At 30.9% G+C, this 20,872-nt stretch overlaps 2 protein-coding genes across 5 annotated transcripts in view; one reads left to right on the forward strand and one right to left on the reverse strand.

The window, feature by feature from the left end:
• Positions 1–4,787: 4,787 nt before the first annotated feature.
• On the reverse strand, positions 4,788–10,137 carry LOC126740505 (uncharacterized). The gene is made up of 4 exons (XM_050446568.1): positions 9,861–10,137; positions 9,626–9,810; positions 9,459–9,569; positions 4,788–4,990 (listed from the first exon to the last, which is right to left on the reverse strand). Exons 1-4 carry the CDS (start codon positions 9,975–9,977, stop codon positions 4,849–4,851), a joined length of 555 nt encoding a protein of 184 aa, XP_050302525.1. The 5' UTR covers positions 9,978–10,137; the 3' UTR covers positions 4,788–4,848.
• A 1,880-nt stretch (positions 10,138–12,017) lies between these two features.
• LOC126740391 (uncharacterized) overlaps positions 12,018–20,872 on the forward strand; it is a 35,982-nt gene continuing 27,127 nt past the window's right edge. For 2 of the 4 annotated variants that reach the window (XM_050446383.1, XM_050446384.1), the window contains exons 1-5: positions 12,019–12,386; positions 17,325–17,387; positions 17,444–17,572; positions 17,636–17,821; positions 17,875–18,046. In XM_050446383.1, the coding sequence (XP_050302340.1) occupies positions 12,216–12,386; positions 17,325–17,387; positions 17,444–17,572; positions 17,636–17,821; positions 17,875–18,046 (721 nt within the window). In that variant the 5' untranslated portion in view covers positions 12,019–12,215. Of the gene's footprint in view, positions 12,387–17,324; positions 17,388–17,443; positions 17,573–17,635; positions 17,822–17,874; positions 18,047–18,158; positions 18,192–20,872 lie in introns of all 4 variants that reach the window. The other 2 variants (XM_050446381.1, XM_050446382.1) reach the window with 2 other exon arrangements.

Raw genomic sequence — 20,872 nt, forward strand, 5'->3', positions numbered from 1 at the left:
ATGTAGAAATGTTCAGATCTGTAGCTACTTTCCTTGTACTAGTGGTGGGATTCTCATCGAATGCGCGAATTACGTTTTCATCTACAGCAACATCATACTGCCTGCGATTGATCCTCGGTTCTTAAAAATTTAGATTGCCTGTTTCCCTTAATCGACGAAAAGTGTTAGCAAAAGTGTTGTGATGGGGCACACGCCTATTGGAGTATTGCTCCTCATAAATTTTTTGTGCTTCTCGCATATTACCATTGGCTCTTCCATAAGCAAAGACAATATCGGCGTATTCTTCGGTAGTGTATGCAGCCATTGTGGCGATAATGATACGAAAATAAGGAAAGTCACAAAAACAATATAAAAACTCAATTAACAGCAACAATAACAATAACAACTACAGAAACGATACAATACTAAATTAACGACTTGGGCACGTAAGAAAGCTAAACAGTTACACCACGACAAATGACAAATGTCAAATGACAACAACAATATGTAGCACATATTGTTGTTATTACAACAATAATCCCATAGTATGTTCCACGATCTCCTCATTTGACCATTCTAAGGTTACAAAATAAAAATTGCCATTTCTAGTTGCGCAAAACCGTTTGATCTTGAAACGACCTTGAATCGACCCCTAGATTAAATGCGTATCTGAATGTAAAACATTTCGCTCCATTTTCGTTTAAAAAGCAAAAGTTGACTTTCAAATGACTTTCAATAATGCCCTTGGGGTCAAGAACAAGGACACCACTAAATTACCATTACTTTTGTCGAATCCTATAGGTATGTAAATATTTTTATTCTTAAATGTTGTACTGGACATAGCTTTGAATAGAATAAAAATTATTGATTCATGATTTAATTTGACTAATATTCAACCTCCTAAGCAAATAACAAAATATTGTAAAACCACAAACGAATCAAATATTAAGCATACGAATAAAATATGTAAAGCATCCCTTGATTGAGATATTCTAACAACATTCCTTACGTGTTTTCTGTATATTTTGTCACGAGTTTGTAACCTTCTGTATAAAACACTAAAAAGCCATTTTTTTAGTACTATTTAGACAATATTGTAATAAGTACTTGGCACAGTTAAAAACTATTCTTTTTAAATAAATAAAAAGAATAGTTTCTAATTAATATATAAAATTAACTCTATGTCCTTACGGAACCAATTTAAGTAACGATAACTTTTGTCTGGTAAATAATGGTTGGATTGTTTGTTTGTTTTAATAGTTTTAAGATGGATGGTCTCAAGGAAATGTTAACAATTTGTATTAAGAAATAAATAATGATTTTAATTGATGTTGATTTATTTAGTACCTATAGTTTATAGGATTCTTATTTGAGAGTATTCTTAAGAGGAAACATTTTTTTTCAATTTCATGTAAGTAGTATATTGTGCGTTGCACAGTTTTTAGGAGTCAATTAGAATGTTTTAATTTTTTTTTAATTAATAAAAGATCCTGTGAGGATGAAATCGTGAAACGGATAAAACCGTGGTTATGAGTTAAGGTTTTTATAGGAAACAGTTGGAATATTAGTGAGAGAATTTTATTTAAAGAAAGATTTTTTCTTGCTAAATAATTTGATATAAAAACCATTGTTTTCCCTCAAAAAGTTATTGAGTTAGAGGCGATTTTGTTATTCAAGGTCCAAAAGTTCAAATGAAATATTTTTGATATACCCAAGCAACACATCATATATTATTATCGTTAAATATATATTTATTCAACGATTTTTTAGTAAATTTTGGTATGTTTATTAAACTGTAGAATAAAGGTATATCATAGAATGAATATTTACAAGAGAGAAAAAGTTATATTAAATTTAGATAAATAGTGTTATTAAAATGAATATTGCATATGAATTTTCTGCAAAAACATTGATTTTCATCAAAACTACCCTTAACCCCCCACCCACCCTAAACGTTTGCCCAGTAAAAAATTCTTTTAAAAAAACACTGTTTGTTGTCCATAATATCCAATCTAATAGCACTGTTTTCATATTAAATATTTATTAATATACATATATATAATTATATTAAATTAAAATAAAAAAACTGTGTTATTAGATCGGATATTAACGACGAAACCAGCTGTTATTCATGCGTATTATTTTGGAAAACAATGATTTTTATAAACAATTTCTTACTGGTAAAGTGTGTGGGGTGGGTGGGGGGCTAAGGGTATAATTAATAATCGCAGAGAACAATCGCCTGGGAGAAAAAATCCCCAGAAAGTTATAGATGAAAAAAAAATCTATAGTTTTTTAAAAATAACTTAAACAATATTGTAGACATTATTATGAAATTTGATACGCGTATTCTGTGCATCAAGACGCATTTTTTGATGTGCAAAAAAAAATATTTTTTCTGCCAGTGTCGTCTCTATAGGTCTTCTATTGAATATTTTTACTGAAAAAAAATATACGCCACTGCAAGACCAAATTCAGTATATTTGAAAATTGGAGGGTAAAAAACACCGTTGCTAGGAGTGAAAAAATATTATTTTTTAAGGGATGATTTTTTTAAAATTAATACTAGCTGCGTCACACCTCAAAATTCGGATTTAAATTTGCGTACCTTTACTGCGTCATGTCATGGCAGCAGAATCTTATTTACGGCAGAATAAAATGGACTACCTCAATAAAATAATATTAGAAATCATATTTAGTGAATGTATATTTTAAACATCTTCAGGGTGTTAAAACTTAAAAAACAACATTTAAACATTTAAAAAATAACTTGATATCATTGTAGATTTTTTTTTATTTGTAGATACGTTTTATGCATCGGAGGGCATTTTTCAACGTACAAAAAAAATAATTTTATCACTGGGGCATCCGTAAGAAGTTTATCATAAATATTTTTCTAAAAAAAAAAAGTACACCACAGCATCTTTCTAAAATAAATTTTATTTTTTAAATCCTTGCTTAGCAAATTTATATTCGTGAGTTTTTTTATTTGTATATCTTAACTTAAAAGTTATAATATAATTCATAGTACTAACTATAGATATTTTAACAATAATTAAAGTGATTCAAGTTATTTTTCATATTATCTTAATAAGATAATGAATCCATTAGAATGAAACGAAAAATTTTACTAGACCACAAATTAGGCCTGTGTTTAAAATTTTTCATTCATTTAGTTCAATTTCTACATTGATACAAAGACAAAAGAAAAAGTTTCTGTTTCCTTTGTAAAGAAATAAATATGTTATTATTCTACTATATGGAGCAGAGTCAAATTTATTTAAGATTCATAAGAAGCAGAAGATCGAGAAGATCGAAAAAATCCATAAGATTTAGAACATTTAGAAGATTCAGAAGATTCAGAAGACTCCAAAGATTGTCAAAATTCAAGAATTTAGAATATTTTTTAGTTATATTGATTGCTTAAGGCTCTTAAACTTAACATAATATTTTATCCCGACCTTCTAAAATGTTCATTAATTGAGATTATTCTTGCGCATTAATTAATCAATTATAACTTTTGAATTAAATAAATAAATGAAATAGGTGATTCAATAAAATATAGATTTTATAAAAATTATTCAATGTTCCTTATTTTAAATTTATGTCATCTGTTAAAGTTTTAATTTGTTTTGATTAAAATAATTATGATAAGTAAATGTTATTCGCATCCAATTAAGTTATGCATAAAGTTGTACACAAACGTATGTATTATTTTACAAATAAATCTCTTGCTTAGGACATATACTTTTGATGATTTAATTAATTATTAAGTTACCAATAATTAATTTATTTAATTATTAGATCTGCTGACATTAAAAAAAAATTAAGTACATATGAAGTTTCTGATTATTTTTTTTTTTACTTAAAATCCCAAGATTTTCAAGATTTTCACTTAAAAAAATATTATTATAAAGGAATTCTCTTCATGTCCAATTAAGTTATGCATAACATGAGAAGCATGTTTATCAGTTAAGATTCTTCGACATTTTTATTATAATTATTTTTTCCAAATTTCCGACGTGTTTTAATTAATTAAATTTTATGTATTACTTATTAAATTTATATATAAGGTAGTCAACAAAAGTATTAATAATGTTTTTTGCATTTTTATGGATTTTCAATGGAATTTTTTTTTTCTAATATTGAAATGTTAAAAGATTTAACATGGAAATTAATTAAACTTATATTTAATTATGTTAGACTTTTAGTTTCCTTAAAGGTTTTCACTTAAAAATTAAAAACATTTGTCCTAATTAACTATTAAATTTAACAAATGCACTTTAAATTACTTTATCAGTTACTATTTAAAACTATTATAATTTCATGTTAGTTCAATATTCACATTTTTCTGGTTATGTTTTCCCTCAATTTTTGTTTTTAAATTTTACGGTAAAATTCTAATTAATATTAATATTTCTTTGCAAATGGGATTTGTTAAGAAAATATTATTGTATTTTATTATTTTTTTAGAACGAGTGCTATAATGATGATCAAGCTCAGTAAAAATATGTTTTATTTTTTTATAAAAATAAAAATTTGTACTTACAAATAATCCTCTTAGGTTTAAAACATTAAATTCAGAATAAAGATTAGTTGTATGTAGGATACTGGCGATTTTTGTGTAGAATTATCTTTGAGATTTTGTATTGACATACCTTGGCACACACCTTATTATCTTTGTATTTGTATCTTATTTAATATATTCTTTGGTTTCATATACAGTATCGGACAAAAATAGAGCGACGATACAGTTTTTTTCTTTTATTAAAACGCAAGAAGAATTAAAACTCAATAAAACAAATACACTCATTAATAAGCCTATATTTATTACATAAACATATATAAATAAAGATAAAACAAATATGATTAATATTTTATTGAACTTATTAAATCTAACATGCTGATCTGACAATGGTATTTTTCACAATTTTTGGTATTCCAACCGGTTTCTTCGGCCTCTATGAAGGGTTTTATGTAAGTTTCGTCCTCGTTCTTGGTCGAAGATGGTCTGCAACAAAAAATGTGTAGTTTAATTTACATAAAGCAGAATTCTAGCATAATATTTTATTATAAATTTATTAATTCTGTAATTACGTTTGATTCATTTAGATAACGTTAGTTTAGATGAAATTGAGAAGAATCGGGTAAATGGAACGTGAATACCGACATTTTCTAGCGAAGGATCCGATTAATGGAAATATTAACTCTTATTTCTTGCAGATCGGTCATACAACTTTTACTGTTACGTCTACGACTCTACAGTGGCTGTCTGCCGATTGGTCGTATCCTAGTATGCGTTGAAAAAAATTAAGAATTTTTTTTTACAATTTTGCCCCACTGTATTATCTTGTAATTTTATTCGTTCGTTTGGCAACAACGCAATTTGGCCAACTGCCATTAATGTCAAAAGACAGTTCGGTAACTTCAACTGTTATCTGTCATAATTTTTGCGTTGTTTATATTCGTTTATTTAATATAAATGGGAATCAAGAAATCGACACTCTTTACAAGAAAAGTTCTTGAGATCGACTTAAAAAAAGATTTTTCGTAAATAATTCAAATCAGCTGTTATCTGTCATTAATGTCAAAATCTGCAGTTATTTATATTACCTTATTTTCAAGATGGCGGCCATTGATAGCTATAGAAGGCATCTACACTTATGACAAAAAAAAAGGATTCAATTGATTCAAAAAAAGGATTATTGTTTGAAGGATAAAGAATGACTTTACGTAATTGAATACAAAATCCAAGTCTAAGCATATTCAGTCTTAGCGCCATGTCTCATTCTAACTGCCTCACCTGTCAGCTGTCATTACTGTCAAAATGACACCGTATTTTCATTCTACTTTCAAGATCACGTAGGCAACAAAAGGAATCAAGAAGTCTATAATCCGTAAGACTGATGAATCGCTTCTTTATAGTTAAAATCATTTACTGAGACATTGTATTTTACGACTGCCATTACTGTCACCATGGTGTTTAAATCATTTTAGTTCCAAGATGGCCGCCATGATAAAATTCAGGCATGTGACAACGTCGCCATTCAAGCGCCATTCAAATATGACAGTTGGTTTCCATCCCGACAATGATACGTCAATTCGTAGTTTGTGACGTATGTCATACAAGGTTGCCAAGCTGCAAGTAATCTTCGATAATTTTTGGGAAATACACGGTGTAGTAACGTGAACGCTTTCATTAGAAAAGGTAAGGAATTTCTTACTTTTGTTTCATAAGTATTCTTCCGTTTTCTATAATTAACACTTAATTTAATTATTAAAGAAAGAAGAGTTTAAAATAAAAAATCATATGGCAACGTCGCAGTTTCAAGAAGTATGAATACTTGCAATTATTGACGATCTGTCAATGCCTTGATGAAAGTCATACAACGTTGCCAGATGCATAATTTTCTTTGAAATACACAAATTTGGGAAATAGTTAAAAATTAAGGGGCTAAAGTGATTTGGAATTAATGAAAAATATACAAAATGACTTCAGAAGCCTGCAATGAGCGAATTATTAATTGGAAGGTTCGGAACACGATTTAATTAACATTGCTCTCTTAGAGATGGCGCGTTAGTCTAATTATAGTTTTCTTCTAAATTGCCAGATTCTATTGCTTAGAGATGACGCAACCATCTATTACAGTTTTCTTCCTTAAACATATTCAGAGCTTCTATATTTGGCTTAAAGATGGCACCCTAGCTATAAATTGTAATTTACTGTATGGCGTTAAGCTCCAACTGTCTCCCAGAGATGGCCAGTCTATTCATAGTCTTCTTAATGTGAATTGTGCAGAAATTTAGAGTTTTAATTTCTTTTTTACAACAAATAATTTTAAAACACATATACGTCATACTCAAGAAAACTAGCTAAGCGAAAAATTGACGTATGTCAATGTCAAGAGTGTCAAAAAGTGGGATGATGGTAAGATGAAAATGGATAGTGTGAATATTAAATAAGAAAACTAACCTTAAAACAGTGTCACCAACTTAGGAAATGTCATTCGTTCCACAGTTTTTTTGGTATAATAGAAAAACCAGGTAATTTTACTCAATATCAAATAAAATTTAACAAAATCCTAATCCTAAATAGTTTCTATGACATAAACTTATTTATTCTTTGTATCCGGAATTACTTAGTTTCCATATTTAAGATATGACCAATAGGCGTAAACTGTAAAATATTATGGAATAAATATATTTTTTTCGCCACATGACTGAGCCGAATTTTCTGAAACTCATTGACGTTAAAGGACTTTATAAAAAGCAACTCAATTAAAAACCCTTCAGAAGTGGGATTTTTCTGTGAATGAAATTTGAACTTTTTGCGCGGTACCTCGCGGACTTAAACGGTTGTGGGGCCTTAACGGCGACCTTCATGATGATGCGGATAAAACGGCGGTTTTCTACGTGAATGTAGCTATCTTTTTTGTTAAAACTATTTTGTTCAAAAACAAACTGCTTCCGAGATAAACGAGCTTAAACGTAATTTTTTTTTTCCGAAAAAAAATAGTGAATTTTTAGAGAAATTTCTACTACAAAAAAAATTTTTAAATTTTTTTTGTTTACACTATTTAAAAGCTTAATCCCTTAGGATTAAATAGAAGTATTACCCATGTCGCTAGCAGTTATACAGGGTGAGCTGTATTAACAAATATGAACCCCTTTTTGAGCCTTTTTTGACCGATTTTTTCAATTTTTCTTAATAACCCTTTATTGGCGGCTTCTAGAGATTTCAAACTTTCAGCGTTTTAAGAACTTTTTAAAACCTATTTTTCGACATAGTCTACAACCTTCTACGTAGAGCAGTTTTTGCTCTACACCTTTTTTAACTTTGACGCCTAATACTGGCATACCTATGACACCTACGAAAACCATTTTTTCTCTGAAACAACCGGAAACTATCTGGCTATAATCCACTAAAAGCCGTTTTTCTTTAAATCTTACTGTTTTTTCGCAACGCGCTGTTATTTAAGAAAAACCCCCCAAAAAAAGCCGTTCCAATCAACCAGTCATACCGTCGACACCACGGGAGCCAGCGCATGGTACAATATAGTTAGCGGTCCAGCACCCAATGTAGAAGTATAGAGACAAGTTCTGTGTCAACAAGCATATTTATGGTCGCGTCTCCATGGCAACGAAAACGGCGAAAAAAGACCCTTTTTATAGTCGAAATTTAACTGCTAAAACCAATTGGAATCGGTCCAGAATTGATGTTAATCTGTTCCTAAGGCTTTATGCTATTTTTTCATCTACAAATCATAAGGTAAAAACCTTTTTTTATACCCTAAAACATCGTCTGAATATGGTCGATTTTGACGTCTACGCGCGATTTTAATGCCGCGGTTTTGACAACATGGCGTCCACGTGAATGAATCGGCGCGGACTTGCTTCTTAATTTCATTGATAAAATGGTTAAAATAGCTCAGAACTTTCTGAAATTGGTATGGAATTCTTCAGGAGACTCTGGAGAATCTGAATATGGGCATCTCTTTTACCAAATCGTCTTCTTTTAGCCGTGATAGTTTGGTAAAGTTTTAGAATTTACCACGTATTATTATAATATTCATGCGACACAGTGGTCTATACAAGGCATTTTGCTAGACAAAAATTACAACACAGTGGGTCCTAATGATAAAAAAAAAATCTAATCGGGATTTAATATGTATTATTATTTTATCTGGAATTTTTTTTTAACTTTTTTATTACTTGCCCGATTTGAATAAAATTTGGTATTTGGGGTTTATTTAGGAAATAATTATTGATTTTTAACACATTTTTGCCAAATTAAGTTTTAAAATAATAAAATAAGAAGGTCTCATTGAAGATCATTCAATATTAATTATATTTTTCCGAGTTAGTTGGGAGCAAAGCGTATTGTAACACATCATGGTTCTCTCAAGCATGATACCCAGAAATAAGTAAGTAATATTTAAATGAAATTTATTTTATGTAATTCACGCCACCCGTTTCCTATCGCACACTAACTCGTATAAAAAAGTTCTTCCAATGATCTTAACGTAATCCATATATTCCGCCATCTATCGGAATATTGTCTAAGTGCGATTAAAGATACGAAAATCTATTGATCTCTTAGAGATGGCGCGTTAGTTTAATTACAGTTTTCTACTGAATCATAGATAGAAGTTTCATCAGTTTCTTAGAGATGGCGCGTTAATTTAGTTACAGTGTTCTTTGTAACACAGCTTGAAAATTACATCATTCACCGAGAAATGGCGCCACATTCTTATTACAGTATTCTTTCTTAAACATGTTCAACAGTTCCTTCTTTTGCTTAGAGATGGAGCCTCAGCTGCCTTATAAATAATGAATGAAATATAAATCCAGCTTATTTCACTTTAATTCCATCACGTTTAATATAAACCATAAACATAACTCGCGCTCATCTAATGGTATGTACATTAAACTAGTAAATTAACTTATTATTCTTCTAATTGTGTCTTATTATGACTTACGTGAATATTAAATGCACTAAATCGCCAACAAGACCATTGGCATGAAGTACCGTATACGAGGCAACTTCACAAATGGCTTTCAAGAGACAACTTCTGCCCATATGACCCTTTCTAAAAAAATAAAAAATTACTTAATATAACTATTATTATTACTGAGATATTCTTACGAGACCAATTTAGCTTCTATGGACTCGTACAAGGATTTCCTTCCGAACATCCGGTCGCTTACCAAGGGAGGAAATTGCAATTCCGTGGTATTATCAGGCAAACTATAAAAAGCCTCGAAAAATACCGCACAAAACAAATCTATATATCCAGAATCTGGAACGGGCAAAGCTAACGCAGCGTAAATCTACAATCAAGCAAATTATTAATGATTTAAGTACTTTTAAGTGTACTTACCCCCATTCCAGATCCAGTTGGGAAGTGATACTTCCAATTGGTGACGTCGTAGTAACCATCACAGTAAATTGTTGGGATAAATGTTATTAGGCAAAGCGTTATGGCGATAAAAAACATTTTACAAAAGTAAGCGTTTATTTGGAGTGACAATTTATCTAAAATAGTCAAGCCAATAATAGTTCGCTAATTCGTAAGTAAACAAACGACCAAAGTAACGTTAAATACATTATGGTGGCCTAGTTTACATTGTTCGAATAGTAACACTTCAAAACCATGACTTCCGTTATAAAGGAATCTTATTACTAAAAAGATTTTTTTTCTTATATTGCTATCCTCCTCTAAGATAACAATAATTCATATCCTCATACCATCTTATGACCTTATTTATTCTGTGCGCGCCATCTGTCCAATTCTCATAGATCTATTGCGACAGGACCACTTTACAAAAAAAGGAAACTGTAATATGAATCTTAATACAAATGATATACTAATTAATAGTGTTGATTGAATATTTGAGTATATTCAATAAAATATTCCATCAACGTTAATAGTTAAGAGATAAAGGTCTGGTTTTTAAGGCCTGATTACAGTTTTCTTCTGTAGCGTGGTCCGAAGATATAGTGATATAGTAGATAGTAGAGGCTGGGAAGTTTTGTGTGTTGTGTACAGATGACTGTAATTTGTAAGTCTAATTTTCTAGGTTAATATATTGGTGACCACTATTTGACATTGAACAATTGAATGAATGAATTGACATTAACAAGTACCTAAGGTTTTGCCGTTTTCTTTTAAATTATTTTATTTCAAATTGCTATATAAAATTCACAGTCAATTCACAGTCAAATTCCCAACAATATTTCATAACCCAGAAGCCAATACGGTTTCAGTGATCTTAATACGATTATAGCGCCATCTATTAGTAAAAAAAAACGTCACGATGTCATGTCACGTCATGATAGTGCGCTAACTTTTAATTAAGGATGGCTTTTAAGTTTTATGACAGTTTGCTTCTTGTAAGCTTATCAGTGTTTCTATCTTGGTCTGTAAATATTATATGTCTGTAAATATTATATTGTACGTTATGTAAATTAATAAAACGTTTGAAATAGTATTCATAGAGGGCACCAACTATCTATCGCAGCGTCATTAATATCCTTCTACAGATTTCTTCTTGAAGATTGTCTAGAAATCCATGTTTGGTGTAGAGATGGCGTCGCAGTATAATTTTTGTCTAGTAAATCATCCGAAGACGGTGCCACGAGTGAATCTTAATTATTCATCTAAATTTTCATGGAATTTATTAAACTCTCGTTTCTTAAACAAGTTTCTCTTTAGTAAATTTAATGTAATTCATATAGGATCCTACATATGGCTTACAAAAAGTATAAAATTCGATCGTTTCATTAGAGATGGCGCGTCAGTATAATTACAGTTTTCTTCTTAAAAAACCCGTTAATCATTTAAAGATGGCGATGTATTACAGCATTCTTTTGAAATATCATAAATTAATTCTTTTGCTTAGAGATGACGCTACCATCTGTTACAGTTATCTTCTATGGAGATGTTGAAATTTGGTAGAAATATACATCTATGTAATAACCCCAAAATCACACCTAAAAGTTCATTAAATTATGGGGATTAGATGCTAAATTTCTATGAAATAAGTGTGTCCACGTCCAATGGATAACAAATAATCTGTAAGTGTTTTTTTGTAGTAGACAAACCAGAAAAATGACTTTACAACCCTTTTCTGCTCGAAAACACCCTAATTCTGATGTTGATAATGAAGCAAAATTAATCTAATTAATGTAGAAACGCTTTAACCTTCAAAACAGTTTCCATATTTGGCTATTTTAAATCACGAACTGATCTCCCTTTAGAAGGGTGAAAAATGCAAAATTTCAATATAAACCCTCCAGGAATAATTACCAAATATTACCTACTTACTAATAATTTAAATGTAAGTCTGATTTATAGCTTTAATTCATTTGAAATCATTTTGTTACATTACTAAGCCTACATTTCCAGATAAAAAAATCGTTTTTATCCTAGAGATGGCGTCGCATTCATATAGAGGTTCCAATTATCCTTCACAGAGGGCGCCAATTGTTGTTTGTCATCACTTGTCAAACCAGTGTCAACTGTCACTGTCAACCCCCTAATCCAAACAAAAAATAACATCATAACTACTTTTCAGTTAAATAAATATCTATCAGCTGTCGCGTCCGTCTACGACTCGAGCGAGTTTGGCATTGAATATTTAATTTACAATTAAATATTTACATTATTTAGGCGATTCCAGCTCATGCAATAAAATTTCGCATGTGAGTGGCGTATACATATTATATCCGTAATATGGGGAATCATCACAGTCACAAATCGAGGGACGTCAGCCCCAATTCCTCCCATAACGGTTCCAGGAAGAGCATTCCCAGGACCAGTTCGGGAGCGGACATCCAGGACAAGCCCGAGAAAACCAACGAGAAACCTTTTGACCAAATGCTGCCCATCGAACGACTCGCTAAGGTGACGTACTTTTATTTTTTTTATCTTATCACTTTAATTCCTCCAAAAATTTTTTTTAAAAAACATTGCCTGGAATATTGATGAACTTGATTCGTAGAGGAGAAAATTGAATTATTTCTTCATTAATGATCATAATTTTAAGATGGGAAGGCAAGGAATTCCCCTTCAGGCTAAAAAAAGTCATTAATTCTAAACAGGTTTCGATCTTCCCTTGAATAGATTACACTTTTCATAAGATGACCCTGTTTTCTTGTTACTTTATTTAGGTATTTAAACTTTGGAATCTATAGGAATAAAATTATATCAGTGTAGACACTATTTGCAAATTATTCTTCATTAATTTTCTTATGTTTATTTGAATTGTAGCGGAAACATTACAACAGTTGGATATTTTCAAAAGTTGTATATTTTAGTTCTATTTTTAAATAATAAGTCATTGTGTACCATCTCCCTTTGCTATTCTACAAATTAATGTGCATTACAGATTTTTTAAACTAATCAACTCCTTAACTAGAGAAAGATGTTTGTGTAATTCTATACATCATAATCCGAAGATATTTTAGAGGTATTATATATACCAGAGGGTCTTTTAGGTTACTGCTTCAGCAAAATAGAGAACCAATAGAATAAAAAACTTTCACTATCCATAAACTGATAATAAATGTGCAATTATTCAACCAGTATGTCTGTCCGCTCAAAATTTGACCATTGTCACCCAAAGCTAGATATAATAAAAACATTTATTGATCCTCAAGAAAATATTGATATAACTGTCAGAGAAAATAGGTGCATTGATTACAAGGCAAATTTCTGTTGATCTAGGATGTAACACAAGTTCAGGCATAGATAATAAAATTTGTATAACAGTAAGAACTAAACCTAATAACACTATAAGCACTAGGTCTACAAATGGGCTTAACAATTCAATATTAAGAGAAAGCAGTATTATTTCAAAAAGCATTTATAGATGGTGAGAGGTCCTGTATATATTTATTCACACATGTCGCCATATTATAGAAAGAGCTCTATTTAACACTTTCTTTGCGATGCCATGGGTTGTCAAGAGGATTTCGAAGTCTTATATTGACTGCATGAGTAACAGCCCTGCGCTTAACTCTGTCTATTAGGTAGGGAGGACATTTAGTGTAATTTAACTCTCTTCTTTGAGACATATTCAGCTAGGGCAAGTCCTTTAATTTGTTTGTTACACATGCACTTTGAAGTTTTTGCACTTGCCTCTATGATCAAGACAATCATAATCATAATTTTTATTGATGCCAATAATATAAATTTTACACAAGTCAAAAAATACATAGGTAAAGTCAAAACAGACTACTTAACAGTACTAACACTAAGAACATTAAATTAAAATTCGACTATAACTAAAACAATAAATGATGTTATAAAAACACAGTAAAATCACCTTAAAATATGTGGTTTAAAAACTCCTCTAATGAATAAAAAGCATTCACTAATAAAACTTTTTTGATTTTTGTTTTAAAACTGTTTAGAGGTAAGTATTTTATTTCAGAGGGAAGAGCATTAAATAATTTTATTACAAGGACCATAAACAGTATCACAGAAATTCAGATGTGAAAGAATCAGAGACTCGCAGAGCATCTTTCTTGTTTCTATATTCCAACACAGATCTCAGGGAATAAAGGAATGTGAGCATTGAATAACCTTTTTTGTTACATGGTGTTAAATTTCAAGTCATTATCCATGCAACTGAGATTCCTACTCATGTTTTGAAATTAAACTGGTTCATTATTGATGTACAAGTGAATGCGATTAAGAAGGTTTTTTGGTCTTAAAGTGTATTTAGTAAATAATAATATAGCGACAGAGTACTTCAGATTTAGCTGCAAGCAATGTGTTAAGGATTGGTCATGCAGCAATTTTTGAGTCTTTATTTAAACAAAGATTGGCATATTCAGGAATAATAGGATCAAAGGAAAAAATTATCTGGGTGTCGTCAGCGTAAATATGACCTGTTGAATTTTTTTGAACATGTAACAAGTTGACAAATATATTATTTCTTGAACTTTACTAAAAAGATAGCTTGGTAATAGAATATCAATCAAATGAAATGATTAATTTTGCCTCGGAAGAAAGCACAACTAGAGATGTGTAATGAATGTACATCAAGCATATGCTTTGTTTTATTTTTAAATTAAAAAATAATATACTGCCTTCTTATTTGATAAATGACATGTATAGCAGTACACAAATGAATGATTGGGTCTTTTAAAACTTTCAAATCTCAATGTGCAAAATTTGTAACTCAGTTGCATTAGATCTGGGGGAAATTTAAAAGTCTGAATAACATTTCCAGGTTCATATATATTTGAATGTTTTATTTTTCTATAAAAACCCTTATGATCATAATATAAGATCAAGCACTTTAAATATATTATTAATTACTTGTCTGGAAATACTGAACATGACTGATATTAACATAGTTGTCTCTCAATTCTATCACTTTTTAAACATGGCAATAGCCCTTTTTGTTCCTCTCAAAAGATATAAGACATCTGATTTTCTTGAGTGGTTCTTGGGTGAAATAAATATCTAGTTACACAGAAGAAGATTGCTCTCAAGAATTACATCAGTACTCGTGATCAATTTGATTATGTCACTTTTTCTAATCTCAGGGTGAGGTGCAAAACTTTAACGAGTATTTGCTACCGTGATTATATTTCAAATTTAGAACAATTACTGTGTACTGACCCTAGAAGCTTTTGGTATCACCTTAACAGTAGGAAGGCAGTAAATAAAATTCCAAATTCAATGTATTATGGTCATAATGAATTTTCTGGTTGTGAACAGATAGCGGAGGGTTTTGTCCAGTTTTTTTCAACTGTCTACAATACATAATATAAATAAAAATAACAATTATTATATGGGTCAACAGGTGGGAGAAAATATGACAATTCCTAATCCCCAACTGTCCTGGTCCTGATGGGATACCAAACTATTTTTTACAAAAATGTGTCTGTACTGTTTCTCGCCCTCCATTCTTCCTTTTTCAGAAATCCCTTGGCTCAGCACTCTTTCCGTCATTATGGAAGCATAGTTTTGTGGTACCAATATTTAAATCAGGTGATAATGACCAAATAGGCAACTATAGGGACGTTTGCATCCAGTCGACGATTCCAAAACTGTTGGACAGTCTTATCTACGACCAAATTTATTTCTATTGCAAGGAGCTGTTGCTCAATCAGTATCATGGGTTTAGTTCGGGCAGATCTACTATCACTAACTTGTTGATCTATCAGCAGGATCTGTTGGATGCCTTGGAGAGGGAATGTCAGATGGATGTGATTTATACAGACTTCTCCAAGGCTTTTGATAGAGTCGATCACAGAATCTTGCAGGAGAAACTTAGAGTGTTTGGGTTCTCCAATCATATAGTTACCTGGTTCACAAGCTTCTTGTCAGGCTAGACTCAGCAGGTTAGATTGGGTAGTGCTAGATCCAGCAATATCAATGTATGTTCTGGTGTACCTCAGGGTGGACATTGCTCACATTTTCATTAATGATATAGCTACATGTTTTGTAAAATAGTGCCTTTTTATTGTTTGCAGATGACCTGAAATTTTATAGAGTAATCCAGACTCCCAAAGACCAAATTTTGTTACAGAATGACCTGAATAGGCTAAATGATTGGTGTGTCAACAATATCTTATTCTTAAACATAAAGAAATGTAATTATATTAGTTTTCACAAAAGAAGTAAAAAAGTTGTAACATCATACAATATAGAGGTAAGCCCTGTTCAGTATTCTGATACAATCAAGGATCTTGGCATTTATTTTGACGATCATTTAAATTTTAATATACTCATAAATAATATAGTGGTTAGGTTCTCCAGGGTTCTGGGTTTTGTTCTGCGTAACTGTAGAGAGCTATCAGTCGAGACCTGTAAGAGAGTGTACATGTCTTTGGTGGTTTCTTTATTGGAGTATGGCTCAATGATATGGTCCCCCTATTACATGAACAGCCGTCTGGCCCTTGAAAGGATTCAGAATAAGTTTTTAAGATTTTGTCTATTTAAATTAAATTTGGAAATACCGAACGATCATGTTTATGATGATGCACGGGAAGTGCTGGCTATGACAACATTGAGAGAAAGACGTATTCGTGGTGATTTAACCTTTGTATTTAAGTTTCTTAATGGTCTGATTGTATACCCCGACCTTCTCGGTAGAATTAGCTTCAATGTCCCCTCGAGACTTTTGAGCAGAAACCGACTATTTGCTTTGCCTTTTCACAGTACCAACTATGCCACTCACTCCCCTATCGAAAGAACCTTAAATATTTTCAACCATGAGGATATTGAAGTTGTGGGCATTGGCTTGTCTAGTTTTAGGAATCAAATTAGAGAGATTGTGCAAACTCTTCTGTTGATTTTATGTTGGTTTGCCTGTAAAAACATATTGCTATTTTAAGTTATGGTTAGGTGTAACTATTGAACTTTGTAATATTTTTTTTTGTAATGGGGTTGATCCCGTCTATTAAATAAATAAATAAATAAATATTCCATCACATATAATTTCTTTAATAGAACATGGCCCCTGTATATGTATGTGTTAAATTCTATAATAAGTTTCCACAATCAATAAAACCCCAACAAACATTAAAAAGAAAACTTTTCAGTGTATTGTAGAAATAGAACCTTATTCATTGTCTGAATACCTGGACTTTTCATACCCCTAAGTAGCAAGTAATTAGGTATATTTCAAGTTAATCTTATTCTAGTGTGTTGTGTAATGTGGTTCAATAATTAGAATCAATTTGTCTTGTATAATCTTTGAGTTCTAATCAGCTTTATTTTATTCAGCTATTATAGTTTTATTTTAGTTACTGCTAGTGAGACTGGCTTTATTTTTGACAATAAAAAAGTAATTTTAAAACTTCTATTTGTTTTCTTTTGCAGATTCTGAGTGACAAAGCCCAAGCTGAAGACCATATAAACGGAATAACTTACAATGTATTTTATGTAAGCTGGCTCGTTTATATACCATTCCCATATAACTCTTATGGCTTCTTTTATAGAAATACTTATTCCCAAGATATCCCATACTAGCGGACAAACTGTACAGATACTTTTATAATCAGTCAAACTCGAAAAATGACTTCATTATACCCGCGAGCTTTAAGCAACAGTGCGATAAATATTTAGCTGTAAGTATACCATAATCAATCATAAATCTATATGATAATCATACAATATACCTCATTAAATAGATTCTAGATGATGGAGTGATTTTAGACACATGGGTAAAAATGTGGTCGACTTTCGATGAAGTGAAGGACTCGTACATAATAACCCCGGACGCTTTCACTTCCTTGCTTATGTGTGCCTACCATGTTAGCATGGACCATTATTCGGGTGGACCCCAGATGTGCTTGTCCATCAATAAAACTTTAAAAGTATATATTATGTGGTGATTGCCAAGGGGCACGGTATAAAACAATAATTTCAGGCTGTCGTCGAAGGTTGTTTCTACCAAAAACAGAGTCTGTCCTCGCAGTACGTGTCCCATTGGCTAGCAGATAATGTGTCGAGGTTACTGTTACCTTTACACAGATATGCCGTGCATGCCATAGCGACCGCTTGGAGGCACATTGACCAAAATGAACCTGCTGAGTCTACTGGTAAGATTTCTTTTAAATTATTTTAGTTTCTACAGAAGTTTATATTAAGGCACATTTACAAAAAAAAAAAAAACAAATTTGTAAGGAGTAGTAAGTTTGTCTTTGTTTCTAGGCGTTGGGCTTACAATGCCAACAACACCCACAGGTAACACATTCAAGTTATAAAAATCTTTCGCTTTTTGTTACCGTTAAAACAGCCTAATTATTCTTTGTTTTGCTTTAAGATTTGTCTTGCTTTACATGGGACATTTGTATAGTAAATCTCGAAGAGTTGGTTTTTTTTTGTAGAACTTCTTAGTTTGTTATATATAATGTAAAAGGAGCTTTTGTTTTTCCATTCTTTCCAGCAATGAACAAATATTAGGGTTAGTGGTGAATTTGTTACTATTTGTCAAAGTAAAGTCAAACGTCATATCACCAACAAAATATTGTTAACTATAATTAAGAGTTGCAAAAGAAATATAAAAAACAGTTTTTTGTCCTGACTTAGAATTTTAAAAAATTGTGAAGAAAGTAAAGCTTGTTTAGAACCATTACAACTAATAACATTCACTAATCAAAGTTAAAAAAATGAATAGACTACTTTAAATAAGACATGCAATAAAACAATGAGTATTAAGAAACTTTTCAAAACACACACTACAATTTATGATATAAAAGTCTTGAACTGTATAATACGGTTCAAAATCATGCTTTAAAATGGAGTTCTAATTTCAATTCATCAGGAATCTTATTAAAAAATAATTAATCTTCCTAGGAATCCTCTGGGTGTATGTTTTCTAAGATTGAACATGGTCCCATATAACTCTTTTTGAGTAACAAATGCTTAGTTTGCATTAATACTTCTGCCCTTAGAATATTATACTACTATTCCTGAGCATCGAGTAAATGCTTGCAAAATAAACAACCTTCAAGGAGTAACACGCTGTATCGACCCTTCTGCAAATATTCACTAAAGAAGAGTTTTTTCATTTGGTATAAAGAACAGGACGAAATTGGTTTTGTCATTGTTTATAAGCACCTGACAGATGTCAAGGAGTTCTGAGAGAGTTGCTGCTTTAGCTTGACAGTAACTAGTGGGTTTCAGTCGTTTAAGTTACTTACATAAAAAAATAAAAATAGGACAAACTTACCTCTAAAAAGTACTCCCTTACATTCTTTGAAATTGTTGCTTTTTAATGCCAATTGACTATGTAGGACGTATCCCGTACCTCTTTAATTTGTCAAGTATAATTTAATGGTTTATGCTATCAAAGGTCCTGGACGAATCTAAATATATATTCATGATGGAGATGCTTCTAGAATTTTTTGATAGAAAAACTGCGGAATACAACATTCTTACATAAGAATCTTATACCGGGTGGTGCGTCGCCGAGCGGAACATAGGAAATCCCATTTAAATTTTAAGGGGGTCAATTATTGGCTTCCCTGTACATTTTACAGAAAAAATGTAAGATAAGTTTTTGAAGAGACCAATCTGGCAAACCCTCGTGCAAAGTTTCAAAAAATTTTAATAAGCGAATCTTGAATTATTCAATTAAATGTAATTGCAAAATTATCAAATTTTTGGTTCAGGTAAAACCAGACACCAGCCACCAGCAAACAATTTGTTAAAAGGCTTTGTCAAATCTGACGTACAGCCGAGTACAAGAATTTTTTTTTTCGTTTTATGAATCTCACAACCATACATTCAAAGTAAGACACGTTAACATCACTTTTTTATCTACATTTTTATTTAATATAACGATGAAGTTAAACTAATAACAATTTTATCATACTTAGAATTTAATTAAACCAATAGCAGTATCTGAAATATTTTCAATTTATTTTCCCATCAAGCCTATCTGGTCCATTTCAACCATTAAACCTATTGTTAGTAAATTCGAGTCCAAAGACATTGCAATAAATAATTGTCAATGTTTCTTTCAACTCAGAAGATCGAAAATAGAACCAAAAAAAGAGAGAACAGAACTCTTAATATTTTACTAAGTGTAGAAAAATAAAATAAAATACAATAACTTTTTTAAAAATAATAGAGAATACATAAAAACATCAATTAATCAAATGTTCAAACAACCCCCCATTAACAGCTAAACAATATCCTAACCGATCATAAAATTCATTTCTAACGTTACTAAGTTGATATTGGGAAATTTAATTACATTCCAACGAAATAGCGTTTTTTTAATTGGTTTAGATTCTCAAATTTTACACTTTTATGAATGACATTAAAAAAAGAAGTTATTCGGTGAAAGATCAGGTGACCTGGCTGGCCAAAGTATCCGTTAAAAGCATTTTCCAAGCACTCTCTATTTATTTATTTATTTATTTATTTATTTATTACAAGTTCAGGTTGCGAACAGTACACAAGTACCAAAAAAGCATCCACTGTGTATATATAACAAACTTATGATAGGTTTACCAAACATTGTCTTAAATTTACATGTTACGTGTGTAGATACAATCAAAAAGAAAAGGGAAATTTAGATGAATACACTAATGAGATTAAATAGAGCGTAAACTGTTACAAGTTCTGAATTAAATAAACAAAAATAAAATTATTCTATCCTTTTTAAAAAATAGGTTTTTAATTGGCGTTTGTAGGATCCTATCGGCGTTCCAAAAATATCCGAATTCAGAAAATTGTTGTAAAAATTAAAAACTTTTTGAATTCTAGAAAGTGGAGAGTTCTGTCCTACGTTGCTTCGATAAAAATCAGCTGCAAACAAGTCTCGGTTTCTTGCATTTTGCCTTGGTATCCGTATATTAATGTGAGATAGAAGATAATGTAAATCGATGTGACAATTTACTATTTTATAAAGCGTA

Source organism: Anthonomus grandis, chromosome 9, assembly GCF_022605725.1.
Source record: "Anthonomus grandis grandis chromosome 9, icAntGran1.3, whole genome shotgun sequence".
NCBI classification, from domain to species: domain Eukaryota; kingdom Metazoa; phylum Arthropoda; class Insecta; order Coleoptera; family Curculionidae; genus Anthonomus; species Anthonomus grandis.